The 27,838-nt window shown below is 45.0% G+C and overlaps 1 protein-coding gene and 1 long non-coding RNA gene across 10 annotated transcripts in view; one reads left to right on the top strand and one right to left on the bottom strand.

The window, feature by feature from the left end:
- Positions 1-27,838, top strand: part of celf4 (CUGBP, Elav-like family member 4) — a 75,305-nt gene that overhangs the window by 10,026 nt on the left and 37,441 nt on the right. For 7 of the 8 annotated variants that reach the window (XM_019881340.1, XM_019881339.1, XM_019881336.1 and 4 more), the window contains exon 2: positions 10,790-10,872. In XM_019881340.1, the coding sequence (XP_019736899.1) occupies positions 10,790-10,872 (83 nt within the window). Of the gene's footprint in view, positions 1-9,884; positions 10,256-10,789; positions 10,873-27,838 lie in introns of those variants that run through there. The other variant, XM_019881341.1, reaches the window with a different exon arrangement.
- LOC109522617 (uncharacterized) lies at positions 10,174-11,402 on the bottom strand. Of its 2 annotated transcripts, XR_002169589.1 has the most exons (4): positions 11,213-11,402; positions 11,036-11,141; positions 10,806-10,879; positions 10,174-10,285 (listed from the first exon to the last, which is right to left on the bottom strand). It is a non-coding gene; the product is annotated as an uncharacterized LOC109522617 (long non-coding RNA). The 2 variants fall into 2 exon arrangements; XR_002169588.1 differs by having other exon boundaries at positions 11,036-11,394.

The raw sequence follows: 27,838 nt of genomic DNA, 5'->3' as shown, positions 1-27,838 counted from the left end.
AAGCGTGGATGTTTGGGAACGTGTTTACCAAAGACAGTATTAGCGATTATTTGTGACAGTCTTGTGAAGCTCAGCATCTATTTGCCACTCCTTTGCCACCATTTCATCCAAACAGGGGGTGCTCCTTATCGCCTTCCTCCTCTTTGCTTTATTTCCCGTGGCCTGATGACCCACGTGGAGAACGGAAGCTGATGCTGTATCTCACTGCGCGCCGAATGCTTTTGAATGCTCCGCACGAATGAGTCGATACATCGGAACCGCGGTCCCGTGGTCTCCTTTGCTCACGCGTCTTATCGACCACTTCCAAATGCGTACGGCGCTTTATCTTTAAGACTTATACCTGCCTGCTCTGGGATCAGAAGACACTTCATATGCTGTGTAACGCGAATAATTTAACTTGGTGTGTTGGTAAATTCTGAAGTGGTTTCAGGAATGGCTGGCGGATGGTTTGTTGGTTTTGCGACATTGTAGAGGACGGATGTTACTCTGTAGGTATATGGAAAATGGCTGAATGTCTTTCATGTGTCCTTCCTATATGGCGAGTGACAACCGGTCCACGTTAGCTTTGCAAACATCCTAATTGTGTTAAATGGGGTAAAGGGGGGCGGGGGAAGATTAAAATCCATTAAAGTGTTCTGTGAGGGTATGTTATTCCCGGGATGGTGCTTTTGTTCACGTTGGCAAGGCAGAGTTTCTCCTTGAAACCCCACAAAAGTTGTCATTGTGTCTACCTAAAACGTGGTTGCCGTCGCTGGCTCTTGCTCTTTTATTCACTGTCACACTCGCTTTTGCTCCTCTTTGCATTTTCTTTTTGTGATTTGCCTCTCTCCATCCTTCTTACTGTCTTTGTGTGTCACTCCCATTTTCTCTCTGTCTATCGCTCGCCTGCATTCCCTTTGTAGCCCTGTTTCTCTCTCTCTCTCTCTCTCTCTCTCTCTCTCTCTCTCTCTGTGTCTCTCGCTCTCTGTCTGTCTCAGCGTCAGATAAGCTCACTGGGGGAGACTTTAGAGGACTCTCCATCTGTGTATAAATAGCTCTGGATGAATTATTGAGGGACCTGGGGTTGCTAATAATCCCGCAGGACCCATCTGACAATGACATAGAAGATGGAGGGAAAACAATTACGCAGGAGTTCTCCTTCAGAAGAGAGAGAACGGGTGAGGGAGGGAGGGAGGGAGGGACGGGAGGAAGCCGGTGGCCTCTGGGAGCCTCCTCGCGGGGCCCAACATCTTGGCTAATAAACCCAATTAAATCTCCGGAATCAATCGGGGCCCCCCGGGCATCGTCGCTCTTCCTCCCCCGGACGGCGTGGAACAACAGGAAGTGTAATGATTCATGTTCCCCCTCCTGCGTTCAGATCGTCCTCTCATCTCCAGCTTTTGCACGTTGGCAAGGAGGACGGGACGGGACAGGACGGGATGTCCGCCGAGGCAGGATAATAGGACGGGGGAAAGGGAAGGAGAAGACGGGCGAGCCGAGTGGAGAGGCGCACAGAAGAATATTAATGGGAGTGTTTATCCTGTAAGTGTTTTACCCAGGGGACAAGACATGGGAGCGCTCCCGTGCCCCAGACTTTACGTCCTCCCTGACACATCTGATTCCTCCGCAGACCGACTTTTGAGTAATGGGCCCGACCCCTCGACATGTGTTCCCGACTTATAGCGTACATCCATCTGTTCAACTGCCTCTAATTGGGTCAGAGATGGGAATTTACATTTTAATGTCATATTATGAAGGAGGCTAGAAAGAAAACACTTCTTTTATCACTTGAGTTTGTATGGTTTCACAGCACGAGGTGTTTACAAGCAGCACGGCGGAATCGTGGTTGGCATACCAGAAGCTTGCCTGTTCGTCCTATGCTTGCGTGGCTTTGCCTCTCATTTCCCAAACATGTTTCTTCGGTTCACTGAAGTGTGAAGATGGAAGTGTAAGTTTTGTTTGTCTAAATGGTTGCTTTCCGGCCATGTGGCAATAGCTTTAGAATGCCCATTACTGCCCCCTATAGGACTGGAGTGGACATCCATCAATCCATTCTTCCATCCATCCATCCATTGTCTATTGCGCTTTATCCTCACAAGGGTCGCAGGGCATGCTGCATCCCATCCCAGCTGTCTTCGAACAGTAGGCGGGGTACACCCTGAACAGTTTGGCAGCCAATCGCAGGGCACACGTCGACAAACAACCATTCGCGCTCACAATCACCATTAACCTGCCGTGCATGGTTTTGCTATGTGGGAGGAAACCGGAGTACCCGGAGAAAACCCACGCAGGAAGACCGGAGCCGGAATCAAACCCTGCACCTCTGCACTGTGAGGCGGACATGCTAACCAGTCGACAACCGTGCTAGATATAGATATAGATAGATCTTCCAATAGATCCCATCAGAGTATAATGAAATCTACTGTAAAAAAAATATTGCTCCAAACTGATTTTGTATCATAACTGTTATGTATTGTAATTGACCTATTATCATCCCATTTTAGCAGACTCAGGCCATAGGGGGAGCAAAAATATGGCACGCTAGAAGGTGTCAAAGTCCAGGCTGAGTCATCTCTTTAGTTAAGCAGTTTCTTGAATGAGACAATTGGGGCCATTCCAAAAAAAAAAAAAAAAAACGTACATTGACAAAAGCAGCTTTACCGGGCAAACGCTGGAGTCATATAGCTTGCCATCCTTCAGTGACTTTCCAGTATAAAAGCACATTTGTCATACCGTCCTATAAAGCATTTGGTCTGCGCGAGAGAAGCAATTGATGTGCATCGGTGATCGTAATAAAACAGTTTGATGTAATGGAATTAGTCCACTTACATACATGGCATGCAACTTAATAAGTGCGTTTATAATAAACAGACATCCTTGCTTGCACACTCCCTCCCTGGCTCATAAAACTCACATAGCTTGACCGTGGGGTGAGCGACAAGTCAGACAACAAAAGAAGCTTGTGAAATGTGCGCAAACGGCAAGGAAAATTCATCTTGTGTCATTTCCAGCAATCTTCGAATGACACAAAATGTCTTCGTCACGCATCTGATTTGAATTTTGTTGCATGAAATTATTGCTTTATATATATTGGTAAAATGCCCCTTGCGATTGTCTGGCGGCCAGTCCAGGGTGTCCCCCGCCTACTGTCCGAAGACAGCTGGGATAGGCTCCAGCGCCCCCCCACGACCCTTGTGAGGATAAAGCGAATGGGAAAATGGATGGATGGATGGATAAAATGTGCTAAATTTTGCGCCCCGTTGTCGGTCATGCAAACAGTACATAATGCATATCGTGTAACCAAAGTCATTTGAGGTCTCAATCCCTGCATGAGTCAACATCAGAACTATGTCATTCATTGTTCCGTGTTTAGACTGTGCTATTTTTAGTCCTCCTCGATCCCAGCAGGCCTATTGGCGAAATCGTCTCCAAGTCGGAAGATGATTCATTTCTGAGAAGGCAAAGACAGATGTGATCAGTAGAACGTTCCTGTGGGAAATACTAAACAGCTTTAATGAGTTTGGCAGAAAAAACTAGAAAAGCCCACCAATCTCCATTTCCTATCTGCACTGCAATTGCTTCACCGTTCAGTGGTGGCCACGTACGGTATAACAAGGTGAGGAGGGGTGGGGGGTGGGGGGGGGTTCACCTGAGGAGTCGTTGGGAATTTAATTATTCATAGAATGGGAAGCTAAAATTGGGTCACTCAAACATTTGCTGACAAAATGGCTGAGGTAAGAGTTGACAATTTGTGCGGCCTGGATATTTGGGACGGACACACGCACGCGCGTGTTTGTCTTGAGGAGCCAAGCTTTGTGTGTATTGTCGCACTTTACAACGTGGGGGTGCGCACCTCACATACACTCAAGTCCATTTTGTGTGTTTTCTCTTTGCAACCCTCACTGGACGAGCACCAGAGGAGAAAGGGGGAGTGAATGGCTTTAAGTTGGCGGTGTGCGTGCGTGTGTGTGTGAGTGTGTGTGTGTTTGACACTATCCTAATGATGCATTTTCTAGTCCATTGATTCCGAGGCTCTGCTCTCCAGTAAATCCTTCACATGCAACACATTAAAGCTCGCCCTTTTTCCTCCTTCGCCAATCGATTAGCACAGCTTAGAGACAGCCTCGCTGGGAAGCAGGGCGAGAGATGCCACTTGTTATCTTCAGGGACACACACACGCACACATACACGCACCATTTCAAGGGTCTTTTTCTGTCAGTGCGAGTTTGCCATGGTTTATTTACGGGCAGCTTCCTGCCTACAGTTTTTGATAGAGCAGGTTGGATTTATTATTATTATTATATTTTTTTATGGCGTATTTTCAAGGGTGATCCTGTAAAAATTGGGTGAAAATCCACGGCGATGTCATGATAATGTATCATCCTGGATGCAGGGGTCAAAAGCCGTCATGATGAAAATTTAAATAGATGTGATCCAGAATGTGTGCGCTTGACAGGCATTTAAGCTTAACATGTCATTGCAAAATCGAACCCGAAAATGATTTGGATCTTTAACGATAACACGCTATGAAGCCATTCGCTCAATGACATCTTACTCTTATGTGCCGATATTGTTATAGCAACGGTAATTGGTAGTGTGCTGGTTCCCATATCTGAAGCCGGAATCTGTTCTCGCGCTGCCTTGTGATTGCCTGGCAACCCATCCAGGGTCTCGCTTTCCCCACTTAATTAGCTGGCCCTGACTGGACAGAATTTGGATGAATTGGGAATATTCGGTTTGAGGCAATCCGTTGTTTTAAACTCAATTTTACATTACTAGCCTACAGTATAGATTTTGATATGAGCGTCAATGTAGATGTCTAAATATGTATGTATATTTCGGCAGTACATTTCTTCAATCGGTCACAAGTACGTACGGATTAACCACGCTCGAACGAGAATACATATTAACTCTTTGAAGGACAGCGGTTACTACAGTGGACAGTTTATCGTGTTAAAGGGTGCATGAAAGGGTGAAAAAAAAAATCACCTCTATCTGGTTTACAAGTGAATTGCTTCCCTCTGTTGCTACCTCTCTTCGATTTGGACACATGCATACACAAAAAAAAAAAAAAAAAAATACTCACACAGTAGAACTAGGCCACTCCTGTGAAGGATTACAGAGTCTTAAATGCACTGAATGGGACATCAGCTCCTTGGACAAACTATTACTTCCTATTAAGCGGCTGCTAGCTACCTTTAAGCTAATTAAATAGCCATTTCACGGTGATATTTACAAGGAGAATCCTGACCTTTTAAAACCACCAGACCAAATAGAAGATTGCATACAAAATGGTAACATTCAGGAAGGAAGAGAGAGAGGGAGAGATGGAAGAATTTGTCTGAATGCTGATTGATTTCCCACTGATGGCTTTTTGGGCTTTGATTTCCCAAAAAAAAAAAAAAAAAAAAAACAAGCTAACAAAGTAAAACATGATGAATTATCTCCCATTTTTAATATGCTTATATTTATATTTGATATTTGATATTCATATTTATTGACATACTTTTTGTTTTCTACTTTGTCCATTTCAGAATTTTGTTGCTGTAAATTGGGAATTTCTCCGTTGTGAGACAAATAAAATTTTTCTTATTCTGTCTTATTATTATTATTATTATTATTATTATGGCAGATGTGCGCACGTTGCTCGGAGTTTCACCCATCACCCGCATAATAAGATTCGGTCTTTTGCCTTCGGTGTGGCTAAATTCTTTCTTGGAGCAATTTGCATACAGTCGCCTGATGGTGAGCTGCGACGCCATTCCATTTGACTATAAATGAATTCACCTCATGGTTCATAATACTGCCCCTTAATTCTGCCTGCCTCAGCTGAAATCATATCATATCTGAGGACCAGCGTTCATTAGTCATGGGAACAGCTCCTGAGTATCAAGCCGAGTTTTACACAATTAAAAAAGAAAAGAAAAAAAAGTAGTATGCTCTGAGCTGTAATTGAAGTTTTCTTTATTTGGACTCCCTATTCACACATAGCGTAGTGCGTCCCCAAGTTCATATTGCGGACTTTAAAGTTAGGTTTTATTGAATCAGCCTTTACAGCTGGCAATTTCAGATTTTCAGATGATACGGGGAGAAAGTCGGAAGGTTTTTGTCCCCTGGAATAGCCTCTATCCACTATCTATTCAGCATTGTGAGTAATGATCTGAGGGGTCAGTGTAGGTGAAGGGGATATGACGAATCGCTGCTCACTTTATTGAATTACTATTCCTCACAGGGCTCGCTTGTTTTGTTTTTCAGTCTGACGTCAGATCCGAGCAAGGATATTCGACTCAAATACGTATGCACTTTTAATTAAAAATGTAACCTTAGCACTTTCTGCATTACCGCAATCAGTTTCCGTTCGGTGTTGCTTGGTGTGCGACCAAGGTGCGTGCGTGCGTACGTCCATGATTGTGTATGCAATTTAGGATTGGCCTAATTTTAGATTACCATATTTTCCGCACTTAAAGACGCACCTAAAAGCCTTCCATTTTCTTAAAAGCTCACAGTGCACCTTAAAATCCGATGCGCCTTGTGTATGGTCATTACGGTAATGTGTCAACCCCAAAATGGCTCCTTGCGAGAGACGTGCCTACAACGCAGAGTCTCATCAAACTTAAGGCTTTGCAGTTGAACACGGAAATAGAGCAGCGGCAAGAGAGTTCAACCATAACGAGTCAATGTTATAACTTGCTGTTGGTTAAGTGAACTGTGTCGCTGCTTTATTAAATAAATTTTACATCTGATCCTCGCTATATAAATCAGGGTGCAGTGTAGTGTAGTGTTCTGTTGGCATTTCCTTGAGCAAAGCTCCATCTAGTGGATGCATTGTAGATTGCATCTTATAACGCGGTGCGTCCAATAAATGAAAAAAAATTACCAGTGCGCCTTTTAGTGTGCAAAATACGGGAAATAATTTTACCGAATGTATAGTTTTTGCCGATTTGAATCAAATGCCGCGGTGCAGTGCCGTTTCTTCCCCATTGGAGTTTCCCGTCTGATGAACATTCTTTTGTGTCTCGCATCTACTAAGCAGTCCGTGGTCGACTCTTTGAAGAAAACAGACATGCAATGTCGAAATCTGCATCGACAGCCGGAAATTTGCCGACATCAAACGAAGTTCCGTGGCAAAGTTTTTGGAGGTGGAGATCGGCGGCCGCGCATCGGGGAGGTTCAGCTGCGCCGCGGATAAAGAGTTTAATGCTATTGACTCTTTTGAGGCTTTTACCAAGATGTTCTGAAATATTTAAATGATCACTGGGAGTTTCTCCCCCATCTGGAGCTGGGAATAAAAGGAGAGCGTGTCAGGAGGGAACTTTTTATGTCAGCCTTTTTTTTACAATGCCCGAATTAATGGGCACGAGATAATTAGAGACTTCTCAGCAATAACTTGTCCCTTAGCGTTCTGGTCTTGGGTGGCGCCGAGGCGGATCCGGACGGCCAAAAGTAATTCATGTGTCCAGTAACAGTGTGAAGCAGTAATTCAAAGAGGGATGCGCGGGGATTCATGTGGCTTAGAAGGCAATTGTCATTCCGGGGCTGAAATCCGCCCCGTAAAACCGATTTTATCAGCGTTCTATCACTTGAATGGACATACATTCAAATAAAAGTCGAAAGCAAACTTTCATATCAGCAGAAACATTACGCGCTGTCATGAATGTGCGACATATTCTCTGCTGGCAGGTGTGACTTTTCGGTGCCTGTCTCTCATGAGACGAGGTAGAAGTGTCCTATAATGGCTTTCTTTCAGTACAATATGTATTTTATTTGATAGAATGATTCAATTCCTGATCCGGGGACACCATCGGTCCCTTCTTTGCCATTCAAAAACATGCCTGCGGAAGGCGCATGACATTCTGAGCGATTATCGGCAAGTCCGCTGATGGCTGAGCAACTGGGAACCGTAAACATGCATTTTCTGTTGATTCACGTTTGAGCACATTCACTCACTTATATTGCTTGGTGTCCTCCTTCGGGTCGCAGGTACGGGCGTGATACGCCTTGGAACGGCAGTCAGTTCGACACACGGACAACCATTCGCATTTACTGAGCATGTATGAAGCGATCCTTGGTCAATCTCTTTGTCACCCCCTCGGTGGCGATGCCTCCCTTTGGGGTGTCTGCGCCAGTTGAGATAAGCAGCAAGTGTAGGACACAGGGGGAGGGTGTTCACAGAAGCTCGCTGATCTTATCTCCACTCTCCCCTTCTCTCCCGCTCCCATACCGAGCATCCCCTGCAGTTTGCCGCCACTTTCCCGCTCTGGTTTTTTCCCCCCCACCAGTCACCCCCTCGGTGGCGATGCCTCCCTTTGGGGTGTCTGCGCCAGTTGAGATAAGCAGCAAGTGTAGGACACAGGGGGAGGGTGTTCACAGAAGCTCGCTGATCTTATCTCCACTCTCCCCTTTCTCTCCCGCTCCCATACCGAGCATCCCCCGCAGTTTGCCGCCACTGTCCCGCTCTGGGTTTTTTTCCCCCCCTTTTTTTCGTTTTGCTTCTTTGCACTCTTTCTCCCCATTCCCGTTTTCACTCTCTGCTCTCTTCCTCTTTCCCTCGTAGACACACGCACACAACACGCATCCTCTCAGATCGCCTCTGCGCCGCAGTTGATTTGAATTTGAAGTGATGGGGAACCAAATTGGCAGCATTGACATCAGAAACAAACAGCGTCTCTCTTTCTCTCTCCTGGGCCAATATTGGTCTTAGTCAGATTTCGAAAAGCCCCCGCCAGCATCGGACTTGTGACAATGAGGATAAATTGAATGTTTGTTGACTGTCACTCTTTGTACAGTATATGTGAGACTCGATGAGCTGCTTTGCATTTCAGCACCTCAATGCGCATGGGAATAAAATGCAGTTGTGTCATTATGTATGTTTTACCTTCAAGTCTTTTGGATATGTGCCCCGTGCACAGATCTGTGATAAAGTTTTGTTTCTCACTGGCTTTGTTTGAATTACTTTGCCAATGTTCACGGAGAAAACTGAAAAGCAAAGTGTTAAAAAAAACACTTAAGACATCTCAGTTGATGTATTTTTACTTTCTAAAAGATTTTTTTAATTAACCTAATTGTATAGGTCACAGTTTTAATATCACAAAGCAGTAGTTGAACTGCAGTGCGTTGACATTTTTGGGACTGTTTAAAAAAAAACATTTAAGACATCTCAGTTGTTTATTTTTACTTTCTAAAAGATTTTTTTTAATTAACCTTATTGTATAGGTCACAGTTTTAATATCACAAAACAGTAGTTGAACTGCAGTGTGTCGACATTTTTGGGACAGCGTATACACTGTCATGACTTCCCTCCATTGACAACCCTCCCACATGCTCCAGTCGATCAGTTCTGTTGTATTGTCTCTTATTGTATTGTATTGTCTCTTGGATTTTTTTTTTCCAGATCTCACACAGTGCCCCCCCCCCCCCCCCCCCTTTCCCACGCGGCCCTGTTGGGGGCAGGAGCAGTTTGGGAGTTGTTCTTTTTCCCCTCTTCCTCTTCCTTGTTTTCCTTTTCTCATTTAAAGCGACTCCCTCGCTTGGTGTCACTGTCCTTTCATGTTTTTTTTTTTTTTTGGGGTGGGGGGTTGAAAACTGTACTGGTGACATGTGCATGAGAATAAATCCATTCCATATTCCATATCTGAACATAGTGAACATTAAGTTAGAATACATGCGAGTAAGTTAAGTGTCATCCGTGTGAAAAGGAGATTCATGCGTTTCCACGGGTACGGCACCTGCATGTTTGACTTAACACGACAGACCCAAAGAGGACAAGGAAGGAGCTGAGCTGTCAGAGGCCAGCTCCCATTTCGCCTAACGAGTGAGAGGCCTGTTAATTAAAAACACCAACAAGAGCAGCTGCCTTGTGCGTTATCATCAGTAAGACCTGAAGTTAAAAGACGAAGCCTCCCGAGGGGTGGCTGCGACTTCCACTTACACTATATGGAGTTGCCCATGACAACATGTTGCGTGCAACCAGGATGAGCGAGTCTGCTCAGTCCTTGACGGCCTAGAACAAAATCTTTCTTTTTTTAAGGATTTTTTTTGGTGTGTCTAGTTGAATCATGTCACCATCGCCTCCGGTGATGCCGCGTGTGGACATGTTTTATTCATTTGTCATCGCCATGAATCATTTCCCTAGATGTGGAGATTGACAGCCTGTCAGCCCTCTGATAGTAGCATGCTCCTCGCTGTCATGATGGGATGGCGAGGGAGAGGCTTCCACGTTCCCCACGGCTTCTTCTTCTGCCTCACCTCCCGCGTCTCCATCTTCATGTCAGCCCAGGTGCCAGCAAACCCGAGGATTGTGGGTCGTCTTGGAACAACATATGGAGTGAGAGTTGGACAAATGAAGAGTGGAAGAAAAGGGTGTGGGGGGGCGGTAGGGGGGGCTGTCAGGGAAAATGTCTATCTGTGTCACAGCAGCCAGAAGAGTGCGATGGGTGAATGGATAACTGGCAGCCGGCAAGCTCCGTCACATCTGACGTGTTTCTCGGGGCAGAGGAGCTCTCACGCGGCACATTGCGCAAATCTGCAAGCCAGCAGATATTTTGGCCTTCTTAATTTCTGCGTGCAGACTTGACGGCGCTCATGCGTATGAGAACGTCGCCTTTGTTCAGTTGCTGTTGTGTTGCGCTGCCGTCACGCACGGAATATTCCGCGTTCCTGATTGGAATAATGGCGACAGGCAGGGGCGCTCTGCGTTTCGGTTGTTTTTAGCTCTCGCTGAAGGTTGCTGGAGCACCCGCCTACGTCTGTCGCTTTCTCTTTGTCCCCGGCTCACGTTATATAATTACGTCTCTCTTTTGCTGTGTTTCAGGCTGTGCCTTCCTTACCTACTGTGCCAGGGAGTCAGCCCTGAAAGCCCAGAATGCATTGCACGAGCAGAAGACCCTTCCAGGGGTAAGTCCTACAGTACACGCGGAGCACAATGTCGCCCCGGAAGCAAAGAAAACGGACCACACATATCCAAGAGATGTTAGATTCGGGCCGGCACTTGTGTATTCGTTTTTTTTTTTTCCACATACAAATGCCTGACATTCATTTCAAATCAAAGGGGACTCACCATCTTTGCCACGCCTGTCACTTTGTGTTTATCACTGACTGTGCGGCAGACGCGAGCAGAGCCTCCCTTTCGCTTTCCGTCCTCTTGCTCTCCCTCTCTCGTCACTCTGACAATCACACACACACACATATAAACCCACGGGGAGAAACCGCACGCAGCATCACATCATAGGCCTACTATTTTTAGTTCCTTCCTCCAGTTTGTGTAAATGAGCGCGCTCCCGCGCGCGTGGGTTCGAAGCAGCCGCGTGTGGGCGAGCGTGCGAGGGGAAAAACAAGAGAGGGAGATGAGAAGCCGGCGGGTGCGTGGATGACGTCTATTTGTACATTAAAGCGCACGCTGTGCATCATGTGCATCGCCGATGCAGCACGTCTCCTCGACAGATGTTCATGGGCTGCAGATGTTCGCAGTCATGTACGACGCGCACCAACGCCGTCTCGTGTGAATGTTGAGCTGTCGCCGGTGCGTGTGACAGTAGAAGGGATTTTTGACACTGTCAAGGGAGGAGGGTGTTCATTTCAATGTGTGAGTGGGGACGGGGGTGCGAGGGGGGGGGGATAATATGCAGTATATCGTATTTTACTGTAGCATTGCACTGATTTTAAGATGCACAGTTTGATCGGAGTTTTGCATTCATCGCTGCAATTCATTTCTGCCATGTACAGTATGTGAATGCGGACTCGCGCGCGTGCATCTTTCTACGTACACATGCAAGTCAAGTTCATATGCCGGCGTGCAAACTTGCACACGTGCGTGTCAGGAAGTTTTGATGTGTCTCTGTCAGGCCCGGCTTGCTTTGCTGCGCTCGTTTTTTAATGACGCCTCTAGGGAAGCTGACAGTCGCCGTGTTGAGCGCATAGCCTTTGATGTGAGTGATTATGACATCACAGACGTGCAGCGAGAAGAGCGGAGGAGTGGGGCTCCGTGCTTTCTTTTTTTTTTTTTTTTCCCCCACTTCCCAGTGGCGGATTTTTCCGAAAGAAACAGAGAGGGAGAGACCGACATATACAGAGAGAGATTAAATATTTGGTCGAAACCAGAAGTTTTGTTTTTTTTGTTCACAAATCTGCTGTGACTGACGTTTTGTCATGCGTGCTACATAGCATATAAATGTTAGCGTAGATATACCTGTACGGTCATTTGCAATCAACTTGGCTCCAGAGGCAAATGCTAATGAGCAACGCTTTTGCCAGGAAAGGGTCACTCTCAATTTTGCAATTGATCGAGGACGAGCTTAAAATAAACAAGCGTATACCTTAAGAGAGGCCTGCTGCAGATCATCCAAGAGAAATGGAAGCAGGAAGAAGCTGAGTTTGCTGAAGACTTCAGGACCATTGGTTAAAAGGATCTACTGTTCATTAAACCTGTCAGTGGCACGGTGGATGACTGGCTAGCACGTTGTTTGGGTTTTTTTGTGGCATAATCCCCCCAAGCAAAATAATAAAAATTCTCATCGCCAAAAACCAAAAACATTCCCTCCTTGGTGAAAGTAATGAATTAGTCAAAAGCATTTAGCCAAAGAAGGGCAGAAGGAAATTTGATGGTGCTCACTCTTCCCTATTTTTCTTTTTTTACCCACCTTGTTTGTTTTCTCCGTCCCTCCAGTTTCCATCAATCCCTCCTCTCTCAAGCCAACACAACCCAAATCCTGCAAATGAAATCCCTTTCCACCCCCTAAAAGCTTCTTTCCCCTTCACTTCGCGTCCTGATGCGCTTTTTATCATCAAAGTTGCTTTCCCAACCTTTATATTTAAAAAGTTTTTCTGGGAGCCTTCTTTCTTTGGCTGCCAGGTGAGCTGGGAGTAAAGGGGATTAGACTACCTAGTGGAAATGGCCTGTAAGCATGGCTGTAGGCTGCTGCCGTAGCGCAGCACAAAGTACTGAAGGCTCCGCGTGCGAGTGTGTGTGCGTGCGCGCGCATGCGGTCGTTCATGCATGCACGCGTGGTGCCAGTTGAGACCGAAGGTAAATAAGCAACACAGAGTCAGTCACGGACTCAAGTTTGAAATCCCCTTCATCCATTTTCTCTCGTGTTTGTCCTCATTAGGGTCACCAGTGAGCTGAAGCCTTTCCCTGCTGACTTTAGGGCGGGAGGCGGGGCTCACCCCAAACTGCTTTTCAACCAAAATCTCAAGACGACGCGTGCACAAGCGTTCACCATTAGTCCATCTCGTTCCCAAGTTTGAATCCCATTCCGTTTGAATTTCAATGACGCTACTCGAAAGAACACATCGGCACAACTGTAATGGGGCGTCGGTTATTCTGGCAGGGAGATCTTTTTGCATCGTTGACCCATACAGACACGCAACCGTGTCACTTCATCAACATGGAATCTTTCATTTCGAGAACAGCAGAGCAAGCGTCGGTCTTGCCCCAATCATTTCACATTCAATTGTACTGCTAGATGTATGCTGATTTAAAAAGTCAATCCGATGCTCTGAAAGTGATTGACTTGCTTTTTAATTTCCCTGGAGATGCACAGGATAGATATGGTTCAGCACATACATTTACAACAAACAAGCATGCGGTGTATGGAAAGAAGAAAAAAAAAACAACAATACATAGCACTCAAAATCTTCTCATCCAGGCTCTGTGTAAAAGTGGGTTTAGCAAATTAACAAACGGGTCCACATGTTCAATCTGCGTGTTGCCATATTTGTGATCCCCTGATCCGGTTCCACAATTGGCCAACAGCGTTAAAACATGGATGATTATTATTGATTGATGGAGGCTTGCACGTGTGTAGGTCTGCATGTCGATGTGGGTCACTCACACGCACACACCGTGCGCCGTGCTATGGCAATCAAGATGATATTTTTCATTCTCAACGAATTTATGAGGCCACAACCACCCAATGCAGGGTTTAGGCCTCAAATTAACAGCACCAGAATTAACGTTCTCTCTTTCTGTAATGGCTAGCATGTTTCGGAGTGCCTTAAGTGCCTTAATCAAAACAATGTATTTTTTGCATTCCATGAATTTTCAAATCTTCAGTTTTACAAAAACCTTGTTGGAGGGGCAGGGAGGGGGGTGGCTTATCAACAGTACCGGTCTATAGTATAGTGTTGACATGAAGGAAGACAGAAATGAATTGTTAGGACGCTGTTTGCTCAATGAGCTCTAATTTGGATACAAAGGGCGAAGTCAGTTTAAAATTCTTCACTCCTGTTCAAAATGGTCAAACGTTGATTCTGGAAGGGTATCCATGTTTTGCATTCATTAGCAGAAACGCTCGTGAATCCGGCATTGACTCAAACACATTTGGGGAACTACTTTGGCTTCTTTCCACATTCCAAAGTTCACTTCATTAAAAATATGCGAACGTGAGTAGGATTGGCTCTTTGTCTAGATGTGCACTGCCACACCCCCGGCTCATTTCTGGGACAGGCTCCATCTTTCCAACAGTCCTAATAAGGATAAGTCGGAAATGGATGGAAGGATGGATAATAACACCCGTACCACAATCCCGCACATGTTACACAAAGAGGTGCGTGTGCTTGTGCTGCAACAAATACTTTGTGCATGGACACAATGCGGACCGCCGTTGCCAACATGACATGCACTCACTCACCCCCGCAAAGACTTCTCTTGTAACGGTAATACAAATCTCTTCACAAACACTTTCATTGAACAACCTGATACTCATGGAAAGAGAGTGCGGGGGGAGAGAAAGAGAGAGAGAGAGAGAGAGAGATTAATACACCGTCGATGGACTCATATTGTAACAGTGAGAAGAAAATATGGAACACTCTGAATCAATGCGTCATTTCAGAACACATACACACCCACATGCAATCAACGCGCGCCCGTAGAGCACATACACATGCCCGCTTCCAGCCCGGAGGCAAACAAATACCAACAAAAAAAGATGGGAAGGCAAATGAATAGCAGGCAAGAGGAAAAGGTTGATGAAGCCGAGTAGGAAGGAGCGGGAAGAGAGATGTTGGTGACGTGCCTCTGTAACCACTGATTGGTTTCTTCTTCCTCCGCCACAACACCTCCAACGGCACCACCCGAAGCAGCCTCTCTCCCAGAATGCCAGGGAAAGAAATCTATGACATTGATTGGCTCCTGTGACCCAGTTTCATGGCAACGTTGTCTCGATAAGTCCCCCCGCCCACTTTGGTCAATACCTGCCGGGCTCCCTGGGTGAAGTGGGCGAACTGAGTGGAGTTTTGGTGGTAACTGGAATGCAATTTTGCCCCAACCCCAACCAAGTGTGCAAAAATGACACCCTCCCTATCATTAATGTAAATTGGGGGCGCAGTGTGCAAGGGGTCATGGCGGCACGTCCACATGAAAAATGCCACAGGCCTCAAGAGCTAAATCATCCCCTCCCTCTCTCCCCGTCATCGCCGCATCAACTATTCGAATCGCCCTTCTCCGAAAGAAAACCATTTGCCTCACGCAAACGCTCCGATTAATGAAACTGCTCTTTGACAGAATGTGGTAGGAGTGATGCGAGAAAAGCGCCCAGCCAAAAACACAACACCGCCTTTTTGGCATCCATAAGGATGTGCGCTTTCTTAAGAACACACATCTTTATACAGCCAAAGACCTGATGGGCAATTTATTAGCAGTCAACAGTTAAGAGCGCTGCCAAGAGGGAATAAATAAACAATAGCCATGGTCCAAATAAAATCTGCGTTTTAAGAGGCGCACTATGCAGCGATGCGTTTCAGTGCTCCCATAAACTACAACGGAAGAGGAATTTCTCTTGCAAAGGCTAAAAAAAAAAAGGAAATCTATGAATTTTGCCATTTGGAAACCTTTCACTGTTTCAGGGAGTCTGTGCAAATTCACAGGAATTGAACTGGACAGTTCATCGAGAAGGAGGGTGCCCAACTCCGGTCCTGGAGCACCTGATCATTTGAATCAATCTGTGCAAATTCACAGGAATTGAACTGGACAGTTCGTCGAGAAGGAGGGTGCCCAACTCCTGGAGCACCTGATCATCTGAATCAGGTGTGTGAAAACGGAGACATCGAAAAACAGGCTGGATAGGGGCTCTCGAGGACCGGACTCAGGCACCCCTGCTCGAAAATAATGTTTCTGAATTTTATGCGAGCAGTGTTCTGATATATATATCATAGCATCCCCATTTCTTTGCGTTCACATCAAAAAGTTGAATTCAGGCAACCGGATTTGTTTGCCTGTTGAACGCGTTCCACCTTTGATCCCCAGAAAACTCGCTCAGTGGAGATAAAATGAGGTTTGCAAACCTTATTGGTGAAGTACAGTGAGTACAGTGAGTGTTTTTTCCAAGCAAGACTGTAAAAATAGAGACATTTGTGTGTTTTAAGTGGTCGAGTTAATGCTGCCTGAGTGGAGCTTCTTGCTAATGATTTTTAGACGCTGCTTCCCGGGAGTATCGGCAAGAGTCCGTGCTGCTGTCAATTCCTTCCTCCATTTCCACCTTCTGAAAGGCAGTCTTTGATTTCCTTCTTGTATCCGCTGGTGGGATCGCTCGTTCGACTTTCATGTCTCGTTATCATCTCGTCGAGCGCGGTCAGCTTTACCTTGTAGTCAAGAGTGTTGGGGATAATCCCGCCCGGGTTGGTAAAATTGTGATGTTGTCGTCCGTCTTTAGGAGCCTCCGCACTTTCTTCTCTTCGCTGAGGAAGGTTGGAGGGAGCTGCCGGCAGCTTCTCCCTCAGCTTCAAGGGGTTGTTCTTAATAGGCTGCTCCATTGCCGTAATTACGTTAGCCTTTCGGGGTCGTCAAAAAACTGGAAGCTTGCAAGTGAGCACACCCAGACACCCAAAAAAATAATGCAGAGGAAAGTTTTGAGTTCAGGGTGATCCTTCTTTAACATTTAAGAAGTCACGTGGATTCAACTTTTGCCGATTTCCACGACGACTACGAATCAGACAGACGTTAGCGTCAATTGTTCTTTGACGAGTGTGGCTAGCTTGTCTCGATGAAAGAGCAGAACGCATCGACGTAGAGATATTGTTGGGACAATGACTTTGTTCTGAAATCACACTGAAATGTTAGATTTATTTTTTTTACCTTAGGAGTGCTTGAGTTAAAAAAAAAAAAAGACATTTAAAAATGAATCCTATTTTTGCACTGGGTTAAAAAAAAATTCATTGATCATTTAGTATGTGTTGCACCTTCAAATGGGTTGTTGCGTATTTCACAAAGCCTTTAATTGATGAGATATTTTTTAATGTGATTCCACGACTACATTTGCATGCTCCACTTAAGTTAGATTTGAATACGTCCGAAAAGAAATGAACTTGCTTTCTTGGCATTAAATAGTGGATACTGTGTGTCATTCTGGAATTAATCACGATGAATTACGCTTGAGCTTGTGAACTTTTTTTTTTTTAATCTATTCATGTCCTTCATTTTGTAATTGTATATTTACGTTGAATAATGCATTAAAAAAAAAGCTTGGTTACCAATAGAAAGCACAGTACAGTACGGTGCAGTCCAGCAGTCCCGACTTCTAAAATTGCACAGCTAAACTTCAATGGAAGTTTCTGGAAACGTCCTGGAAATGTTGCAGCCCACTGAAAACCCCTTTTAATGACTAAAGTTCATGACAGTATGCGATCAAGTCCGGAGTTGGATCCGTTATTGCTGAAAAGTAAATCACGCTTCAAACTTGCACCTGCAGACGGAAATTAAAAAAAAATAAAATACAACTCTGAAATAACGCTGTGAATGGATCATATTTTTAACTCTGCCCATCATCAGCTACAGGGCATTCTGGATTGCCCGCTCATTGGTTTTTTGGGGGGTTTATTTATAAGTTTATTTGTGGTGATTTGTCGTGAGCAGAAGGGGAACAAATCCTGAAAGCCAAAATCTTATCACTGGTGAAATTTTGTTTGAGTAGCCATTTTACATCAATTGATTTGGCATCAGTGACAATAATCTGTTGCTTCATTGTTTTTTGTTTTTTGTTTTCTTGCTCCACCGCCTGCACGTTATCACCACACAACTCGCATTTCTGAGGCCAAGAAAGTGTGATGGCTTGTGGCGCTTTTACCATCCACCATATGCGGCGATTTCTTTTTGGTTCAACCCTCCGACGCGGGCCGGGGACCGATGGAAGCGATGCCATCCAAGCGACAAAGATGACCGCGGTTGTCGAGTAGACGCCGTCTTCTGTCATCTCGCGTCTGAATGACCTCATTACGGTGGCGCTTTAGGCCCGGTGTTACAACCTCCCATTACCAAGTGGAGTTTGAGCAGATTGTAATGAGAAAAAATGAAGAAAGAGTCATCCGTCTCGAGGCGCCGCTTCTTTTTACAGTGTAGTCCGGTGGTACGACTCATTTCAAAAGTGCTGCATTGTAGCCTTTGGGGTCTATAGATTGATCACCCCGATGCGACATTAGACACCTTTACGTTACCGGGTCATATTACAGTGTGTGTAATGATATCATCGAGGCGGTTTGTTTAATCTCATTAGGAGAGGGAAATGGGCAGTGTGGCTGTGGACTCCCCAGCGTCAGTTCCAAATGAACAATTTACGTGCGCTTTCTTCTATAGGGACACGTCTCTACTGCCATTGCATGTTTTTAATTTTTCAATATGGCCACTAAGGATAATTTTAAATACCGTACATATACCACACATGGTTTCTGGTATTAAATGCACACGGGGTAGGCTCTCATCCAAATGAATGAATGATGTCACAAATTGAGTGAATGGGGGAAAAAAATGGAGGCACATCTTGCCTCCTCATTTGTCAACAAGGCAGAGCTCGGAAAGTTCATTTATGCCGCTTGTTTATTTGCAGCTTGTTGTCCTTTGCATCCGCATCTCTCTTTATCAGCCGCATTACCCTCCAGTAAGTTTAGTTTTTTTTTTCCTTCAGTTTACAAATGGGGGATTGAAAGAGAATGCCATTGTTATTCGTGGTAAATTAAAGTTCACGGAGAGTTGTTGACTACTGGCCTTTTTCCTCAAGAATAGCATAAATAATTAAAATGCAATTCTCTTGAATGTACCTTATTGAGACAATGAACATTAGGCATCTCCTGTTTAGGCAAAATTGCTTTATAGACTTTTAGAGGAAAGCAGATCAAGTGGTTTTTAATCTGATTATAATGTTGCTTTCTACCACAATTTGCTTTGCTTAGGCATTCAAAAGTCAATTGCGATGCTTTTTAAGCGCTACGCTCAACAGTGACGACAAAAATGCTGTTCCGGTTTGAGCAAGGGCTTCAGTAATGAGAGCCACGGAAAAGAAAAATGATTGTGTCAGCTTCAAGAAAAATGACAATTATCATCTATTGTGCAGGGGTGTTTTTTTCTGCCTTCTTTAACCGTAACAGTCATGGCAGACATTCTTCCAATTACACACAACTAAACTCCTCTTAGTGAGCTGCACTTCCTTTGGAAGAGGCCTGTCTCGTGCTGGAACAGAAACCAACCATGACCGTACACCTTGGAGTAAAAGGCGGGAGAATTCAGCCCCTGTCTCTTTATCCCACATGATTGAGTCGATGAATGGCGCGCGGAACAGAACAAGATGCAAACAAACTCGAGTATCCGGTCGAACAAAAGTCACGTCATTTTGTTTCTCCCGTTTCTGACACTCAGAAATCTCACCCAAAAAGCGGAGTCAAAGCAAGATCACAAAGGGAAGCTGCTTTGGATAAGGCGGAGGACACACGATAGCTGCGGTGTCAAACTCATTTTTGTCCCGCGCCAGATTTTAATTCTAGTGTCCTTTGGAGGACGTTTTGGCTGAAACCATTTAAATAAGTCATGAATAACAGTTTATTCACCGATTGTTGAAGTTACTGTAATGAGGGGTTTGGTAACAAGAAAATGCTTACAGTATCACTCTTATTTATTACAAATGAGAATTTGAAATTTTGGTAGAGATTTTAGTAAGCATCATGAAAGTTTGATTTGCTTTCGCGGGCCACATAAAATGATGTAGTGGGCCAGATCTGGCCCCCGGGCCTTGAGTTTGACACCTGTGCACTATTGGCTGGAACTCCAAAGTCACATTGTTAACCCTTTGAGGGACAGCGGTTAAGATAGTGGACAGCTGACCGTGTTATCAGGTTGCACAAAAGGGTTAAAGTCACAGCAGGTGTGGTCTCATTGTAGAATGCTTGTTGGTCGACTTTAAAAACAATATCGGATGTTTGAAGCCCAACTCAACCTACGTTCTGCCACATTGCCCATCGCGTCTTTACTGATGATGCCGGAAAGGAATATTTTCAGTCTCTTGATTTGGCCATGTTGAGTAATTAGCTGGATAGAGAAGGAAGCCTTGCTGTAAAATCTTATTCCAGACACAGTTGTAGCAGCTGGTGAGCTTGTGGTCGGCAGATGTGATAATGACACAACACGCCAGCAAAGCCGGGATAGCGGGCCACGACTCCCGGCAGCTTTTAATAATTGATGGCAACCAAGGCCCCGCATTGGCCAGTAATTGCATTACAGGTCACTTCTCAATAGCAATTTGGGAAAGTTGTGCTGATGTGGGCTGGGTGGCGATCAATAGACATTGTCCAGAGATGGTGTCTTTCCTCCCTTCTCCTCTCACCACCCTTCGACGTTGTTTTATATGAAGGCAAACGAATCATTTTCACTTGAATGATACGGTGATAATAATATGACTGATGTAACATTGTTAAGAAGCTAACAAAATATAAAAACAAAAAATATCAAAAGTAGTGACCGCTACGGTCACGCTGGATTCAGTAGGCATGTCCATTTGAAAAGTGAATCCGAGCACCTCCAAAATATGAGCAGGCTTTTAAGGTTTTATCTTCGGTATGTATTAAAAACATACAATACGTGGTAGAAGCGTAAAATTTTATCCACAAAAGTTTAGTTCCGGTTTTTGCCTCCAAAATGCTTTGATCCCTCCCACCTCTTCTCAGTCAGGAAACATGACAGGTGGTCAGAAAAAACCACTGTCCTTTTTTGGATTGCGATGAGAGAATCACCTTTTTGCGCATGCTAACGTGCTAAGGGGCTACCGACTAGCTAACTGACTGCATGCCGCGGTATTTGTAGTTGACTTCTCCCCTCCCCAAAATGTTTATCATCGCCTGTCGATGCCCCAAGATGACGGCAACACGCTATACTTCTACACTGATGATCTGTCTCGTGAAAATCCTGAAGATACTTCAACATAGTTTGTTGGCAGCCAAGATGCCGCAACAAGCGCAGTTAATCCTCTCATGCTCTTTGAACTGCGGCCTCATGATTTCTCGTGCGACAATGACCTGCAACGATGAATGCTAGAGTCCCTCGTCCCCCATCGACTTCCGGATTGCACGACTTCAGTGGCTTTGTCCGCCGTGGAATGTTCCACTACATTTGATACCTCACCCGCCTTGGCATCTAAACTCTCACCTGCTACATCTGCTCTCTTCCTCACCTCTCCTCTCTTTCGCGCCCCCCGTCCCTCCCTCTGGTGTGATATGGGAGAGGCGGAGAGGAGAGCAGAGGAGACAGTGGATTTTACATGCTCCAAATACAGTCTGAATGTGTGTGGGCTGCTGTCATCCAAAGAGAAAAAAGGCGCAGGGAAGCGCTCTCTTCTTTTGCGCCAGAGCATGAATGTGTATGCATGTTCTGCACAGTGACCCGGTGTGTATTCATTGAAGCAAACATCGTAAAAAAAACAACAAAAAGAAATGCTCCTTCATCAAACGTTCTCTCTCACGTGCTCTTTCTCTCGCCTACTGGCTTTCACTCCCTCCCTCTCTCTCATTCTCTCGCTCTCCGATCCCCCTTTTAGCGTCGCTTCGTCCGCCTTTTTCGGTTCTCGCCGTAACGTCGTGCCTTTGTGCGCCCCGTCTCTTTGACTGTATGCGTCGCCTCTTTGGCGTGCGCTTGGCGGGGTGTGACAGCATTGAGAAGTCACCAAAGTGGTAAATGATGATAGGCCATCCATCATGCTTTATGGACTCTGTATGGTGCCGCTATGGCGAGTGGCTGCACTGTGCAGGCTGTAACTCAGAACACTCCATCCCTCCATATAACCTGGCAGGGGCTCTGCTGGGAGACTGTTTATGTGTGTGTGAGACACAGGAGGAGTGTCGCTCTGACTCACCCTCCAGCAGGTGTGCACGTGTGCGTGCGTGCCGCGGAGAGTCCTGCGTGTGTGGATTTTAGCCGGCCTCATGATTCCGGCCCCCCATTCTATTATTATTCGCCTGTCAAAGAACCCGAATGTATAACAATTGTCAGTGTCTCACATTTTAGCTGCTTTTCTGCCTCCTTTTTTAATTGCAAGCCGCAATATTCACAGCATCTGTCTTTTTCATTATTTTTATTCAGGAAGCACTTTGAGAAGGTCAGAGTTAAGTGTTTTGTTATGTAATCAATCGCATCCATTAACAGTGTTACCCACCTCAGGAGACAAACGTCAATGAAGTGTACAGTAATTGCTACTTGAGTATTTGGACTAGTATTCGTAGTTAGACGGCATGGGCTGATGACCAATTTGATGGCTGACCGGGGTTTTAAAAAGTCAAAGATTGAAGATGCACTAATACCGTCACCGGTAATGAGCAGAGAGGGGAGGGGTAAGCAGTTTCATGGAGAGGGCGATTAATGTGCATTGTCCTGAAATAAATGGTGCCAGCAGGCACTCGTTAGCCCCAAGGACACATTTCACATTTATTTATTTTAACTTATCACGGCACATGTTTCTTAATTTAACAAATAATTCCAAATATTTCGTTTTAAAACCAAATTGCTTCAATGGGGCAACAAATCCTGTGATTAATTTAATAAAACTTCTGACAAAGTGACGAGGTGTAAAAATGTACAAGTAGCAAACATACTTTGACATCATTTTGATTGGCTGTCTGAAATCGAATTTAGCCATATAACGAAAGAGGAACTGTGAACAACACCCTTCCATCCATCCGTCCATCCCTTTTCTCCACCACTTACTGTATCCTGTTCAGGGTTGCGGGGAGCTGGAGCCTGTCCCAGCGGACTTCCAGCAAAAGGCGAGCTACACTCTGAACTGGTTGCCAGTCAATCGCAGGTCACGTATCGCGGCAGATGAGCTTTCACACTCACATTGACACCATCACTGAGAGGCAATTGACCCCCACACTTCTCAGACAGTGAACCGTTTCAACATAAAGCAGCAAACGTGAGAGTAAGAGTCAGAACGTGTTGTGTGACGACACTGATCGAGTGTTACTCTTAGCCAATGACGGTCATCCTGAGTATTGATATCATAACCATACTTGAGTTATTTTCGCAAGCAGCCGGGGGCTCAATAGCACATTATTTTAATGTGCAAGGACAGGTCTCGTGGAAGGTATAAAATGATCCCGGCCACACTGCGCTAATTTTCTTATTGCACGATAGCATCAGATTTACAAGTATGCTGAATCAGGAACACCCTGCTGAGTCTTTTGCATCGGGCCTCTCTTGCTCCCTTTTTCCCCCCTTTCACTTTGCCTCTTCTCACTCTTGCATAATGTCCTCCTGTCATGCACCTTTTCCACTCTTTTCTTTTGTCACCTTTACACATGAAAGAGCAATTGCTCTGACAGCATTCACTCCATCTCCCTCCCCTACGCCGCGTCTGCTTGCCGGCACTCACCGTGATCCACAGGGAATCACGCTGTCTGAACTAAATCTGCCACAAAAAAAAGAAAGTCAAATCATGTTTGATGTTCATTTTTTTTTTGTTTTTCCCGCCCCTGCCTACATCGGTTTTCAGCACGTGCGGGCATGCGTGTGTGTGTTCCAACTCTTTCTCCATATTTCACAAGGGCCAGTGACACACGGCGCATTTCCGCGTCTCCCGAATGAAAATGTGCGGCTTTGTTATTAAAATAGTGTCTAGGGAGGACATGGAGCGGCAGGCAAAGTTTGGCGGGGGGGGGGGGGAGGTTGTACGGCGATAATGTTTGTATGTTCAGACAGCTTGTTAGCATAGTTGTGAAGACAGCAAGTCAACAGCGTTTCCACCGAGGCCCCCCTGGAAACGTTGGGGGGGGGGGGGAAGGATACTTTGCTGACAACCGAAGGTGCTCAGACGAGTGAACAGCTGTGGCCAACAAAACCAAACAATACTCTCAAGGACAAATGGGAACACTCTTAACAACTAGCGAACACATTTCTTATTAGTTGGGGCGATGCAAGTTGCATTGGAATGAAGAGAAATCTCCCAACGATTCACCTCACTCTCAATAAGACCACGTTTGCTCAGTTTAATCGTATTTTGTTATTGTTGTTATGGTTAATGCATATTCATGGTCCTGTTTTTACAGTTCGAAATCACAGCCGGAGTAAAAGGCCCTCAAGGTCAGGGGTCACCGCCGTGGTGCCTGTGGGCTATCGGAGTAGCCCGCGGGTCGGGTCTAAAAGTGGCTCGCCAGCGATGAGACATTGTGACTTCCAAGGAATGCTGTAGAAGTGATTATTTGAAAAAAGTAAACAGGATCAGAATAAAGATTTCAGAATAAAGCGCTGCATACAATACAATGTGAGACATGTTTATTTATGTAACAGCTGCAGCTGGAACAAAGCACTTTGCAGAGCATTTAACACGAAATAATAATACAACAGAAAACGTCACATGAAACCGCGACAATAATACAATTGTAACAAGTGATATTCATGTGTTTGAGCGTTTAAATAAAGATAGATTTGAAAAATATGTTTCAAACCGGTGGCCCCTTGCATTCATCAGTGGTTGCTGACTGCTGCGCTCTGTCATTAGCAGAATTTCAAGCAGTCCGCTCACTTAAGAAATTATCCAGCGAACTAATTAACTCGTTCAACACGAGAACAAAATGCGAGCGCAGAATGCTGCCAAAACTCACACGGGCGTTGATGTTTCATCCAAGTGTGAATTAATCCCGGTTGAAGTCGTCGGCAATCTGTAAATTGCCTTAATCAGGTTCAAATATCGATTTCCATGGAAAGTTGCTAATCAGGCCACTTCAACTGCCATATGGGCTCTGCCGACTCCATTCCACTAGTTTCCATGAAGAAAAAGTTTTTAGATCACCGCCACACTCAAGGACTACATAAATTCCTTAAAAGGCATTTTAGATTCCATAAATCCAGAAAGAAAAGACTTTAAACGTAAAATCAAAGTCAATCAATCAAACCACCGGGCCACATTGACTGAGGAACAGCTGAAGTCTCTTTTGGTTGTCTATATCATATTTTGCTTTAACTTTTGTGTTATTGTGTCATTCACTCCCAAAGACATTTTTATATGTCTTTTCGGACTTGGTTTAGAATTGGCTGGTACTGAATGAGTTTTAAGGTGTTGAGTGTTGTGAGTGGGAAGTAAGCGGGGGGGGGGGGGGGTGTTGTTTGGGACGCTATTTTTTTTTTAAACAGGAATTATGCGCCAAAGTCAATGAAGATGGTGATTCTGAATGTTCATCAGGGTTGTGGCACGAGAAGGAAACAATGCAGTTTAATAAGTCGTTTGAGTGACAAAGTGAGAGGTTTGGACCTGTAAAGTTACTCGAGTCAGCAACGACCAGGACGGAGAAGGAGCGAATTCTAAGTCGCATGTTGGAGACGTGACGCATGTGCAGTTGTGTTCGCTCTGAAGCGCGTTCGGTCCCAATTAGTTCCACCGCAAGGTTGTCTTTGGCGGGAATCCACGCCGACTAATAATTCATTTACGGCTGCACATCTTCCTGAGCGGTAAAGGACTTCAAAGTTCAGCGCGGCTCTTGCAGGGCCACTTAGCGGAAACATAAGTTGTGTATATTTTCTCTTTTAATGGCTGCTTGTGAAGAGCTCTCCCTCGGCGCGCTAATAATTAAAATGTCTGCTTCCTCACGTCGGTACATTCTTAAATTCTCATCTCCGCGATTGCTGTTTATTCTTTCTATTGATTCGGGGGAGGAGGGGGGGGGGGACACCTTTAATAGGGTGGAAGTCGATGCTTTTGTATTTTTGCAGTGGGTTGACTATTGATCTCCCCGAATGGGCTCTCGGTGCTCCGCCTGGATGAGGGAGACCTTAATCTCAAATAAGATATACAACCAGTGACACAAATATCTCCATGACTGAACCTGTAGGCTGGTATTTGTCACCTCACGTCTAAAATGCGTCTTGAATCGAGTTTGCCACCTAAAGTGCTTCGAGGCAAATAAAACAAGGCCTCAATGTGGACGCGCAGACCAAGCGTGAAACATCTGCATCGCTCAGTCATCATTGCGCTCGGAAAAGCCTTGTTAGAGCTTCCCCTAATCTCAAAGACATCTGCTTTTCCAACAAGTATAATTGTCTCCCTATGGATAATGTCATCCTATACTTTAAGTAAGCTTTTCCTGCAGATGGCCCCCGTTTTTTTTTTAATGCGTACTGTCTAGGCGACTGTCGCAACTCACGTGATCTACACAGTTGGTCTTTTATTTGTCGCCCGCATGAGTCGTGCGCCGGAACATTGTTTTCCAAGAAGTAATAACCCATTCAAATCACCGTCAGGTAATTTGCGATGCGTGCGCTGCGGTCTCTTCAAAACAACAAGAGATAACCTTCCACTCGTGCGACAGAGGCAGACGGTGGGAGACTTCCTGCGGATCATTCACTGATATATTCTCACCGTGGCTATCTGTGCGAGCTTAGTCAGAAAAACAGATGTTCCCGACACAAATATGTTCATAAGCGAATGTTTCCCGTGCCAATTATGAGACGCAGTCACAAGTTGGACACACCGGAGGGAAGACAAGTCAACATTTGGTTGGTTTGCGCTCACTCGGTCTCTAATTTGGAGTGCTTTATCGAATGATTTGTGTTATGAGTTCAGGTCATACAAAGCAAGTCTGGATACAGTCGGTTTACTCAATGAGTGTGTAGTCATCAGTGATGACAGTGTAGGCTACCTGTATATCTTCAAACGTGCCCTATATGGGGTTTCTTCTCTTGATCTCGCCCCACGAAGAATGGAAGAGTGCCATCGTTAAAAGTTTCAAAGTACACAATGCACTTGAAAGTCAACCGCAGTGAACAACAAAGACATTTTTTTTTTTAGGTCCCGGGCCGCTTGCTCCTGTCATCTCGGTGTCTTTGTTGTTGTCTGCCGTATCCACGCATGGCATGCTGGGGACCAGCAAAAATATGTTTCTTCCTTTCTCACGAGATGGGAGCGCTGAGGAAATGCGCCAGTGCTCCGAGCGCTAAACGCTTGTATTTCAACACAGCCCAGATGTTGGAGACTTGTGCTTGACTCTTGATAAATGTGCTCTTGTTCTTTAATTAAACCTTTGGAAAGTTGTTTAGTTTTGTTTTTCACTCTCTGTTGGCTGCACTCTCAGTGGTGGGAGAAACACTTTGTCTTCCTTGAGTCTTGGAAATATCACGTAATTATGCACAATGACAGAACTTGACTCAGCAACCGGAGGAAATTCTTTAGATTGTTTTAGAAACAAAAATACATAACATAGCATAATACCATGTACATTTATCTACTATATATTTTTAATTATTGAAACTATATCTACATACACGAGAGAGAGTATATATGAGAGAGAGAGAGAGAGAGAGAGAGAGAGAGAGAGAGAGAGAGAGAGAGAGAGAGAGAGAGAGCGCTGTATGGTTATTAGCGCTAAAGCTAGCTTACGCAGACAGTCAAGAGTAAAGAAAGGAGCTCTGCATCAGTGGCTCTGGTGAGTTTGATGCATTTTATTTGAAGTATTTTTGAAGTTTTTCTCCTGCTATGAAATAAATATTGATCGGGAGCTACAATGAAAAAGTGGATAGGTTTGGACTTGTTTGGAGGTGATGTACAGGAAGAGAAACGGAACTGGGTTTCTTGCTTTACTTATAATAGTATTTATCCTGAAATATGCAATTTAAAAAAAAATCATC

This window comes from Hippocampus comes, unplaced genomic scaffold (genome assembly GCF_001891065.2).
Source record: "Hippocampus comes isolate QL1 unplaced genomic scaffold, H_comes_QL1_v1.1 scaffold68, whole genome shotgun sequence".
Lineage (NCBI taxonomy): Eukaryota > Metazoa > Chordata > Actinopteri > Syngnathiformes > Syngnathidae > Hippocampus > Hippocampus comes.
The sequence above is the reverse complement of the archived record's forward strand: the minus strand, read 5'-3'. Positions and strand labels throughout refer to the sequence as shown.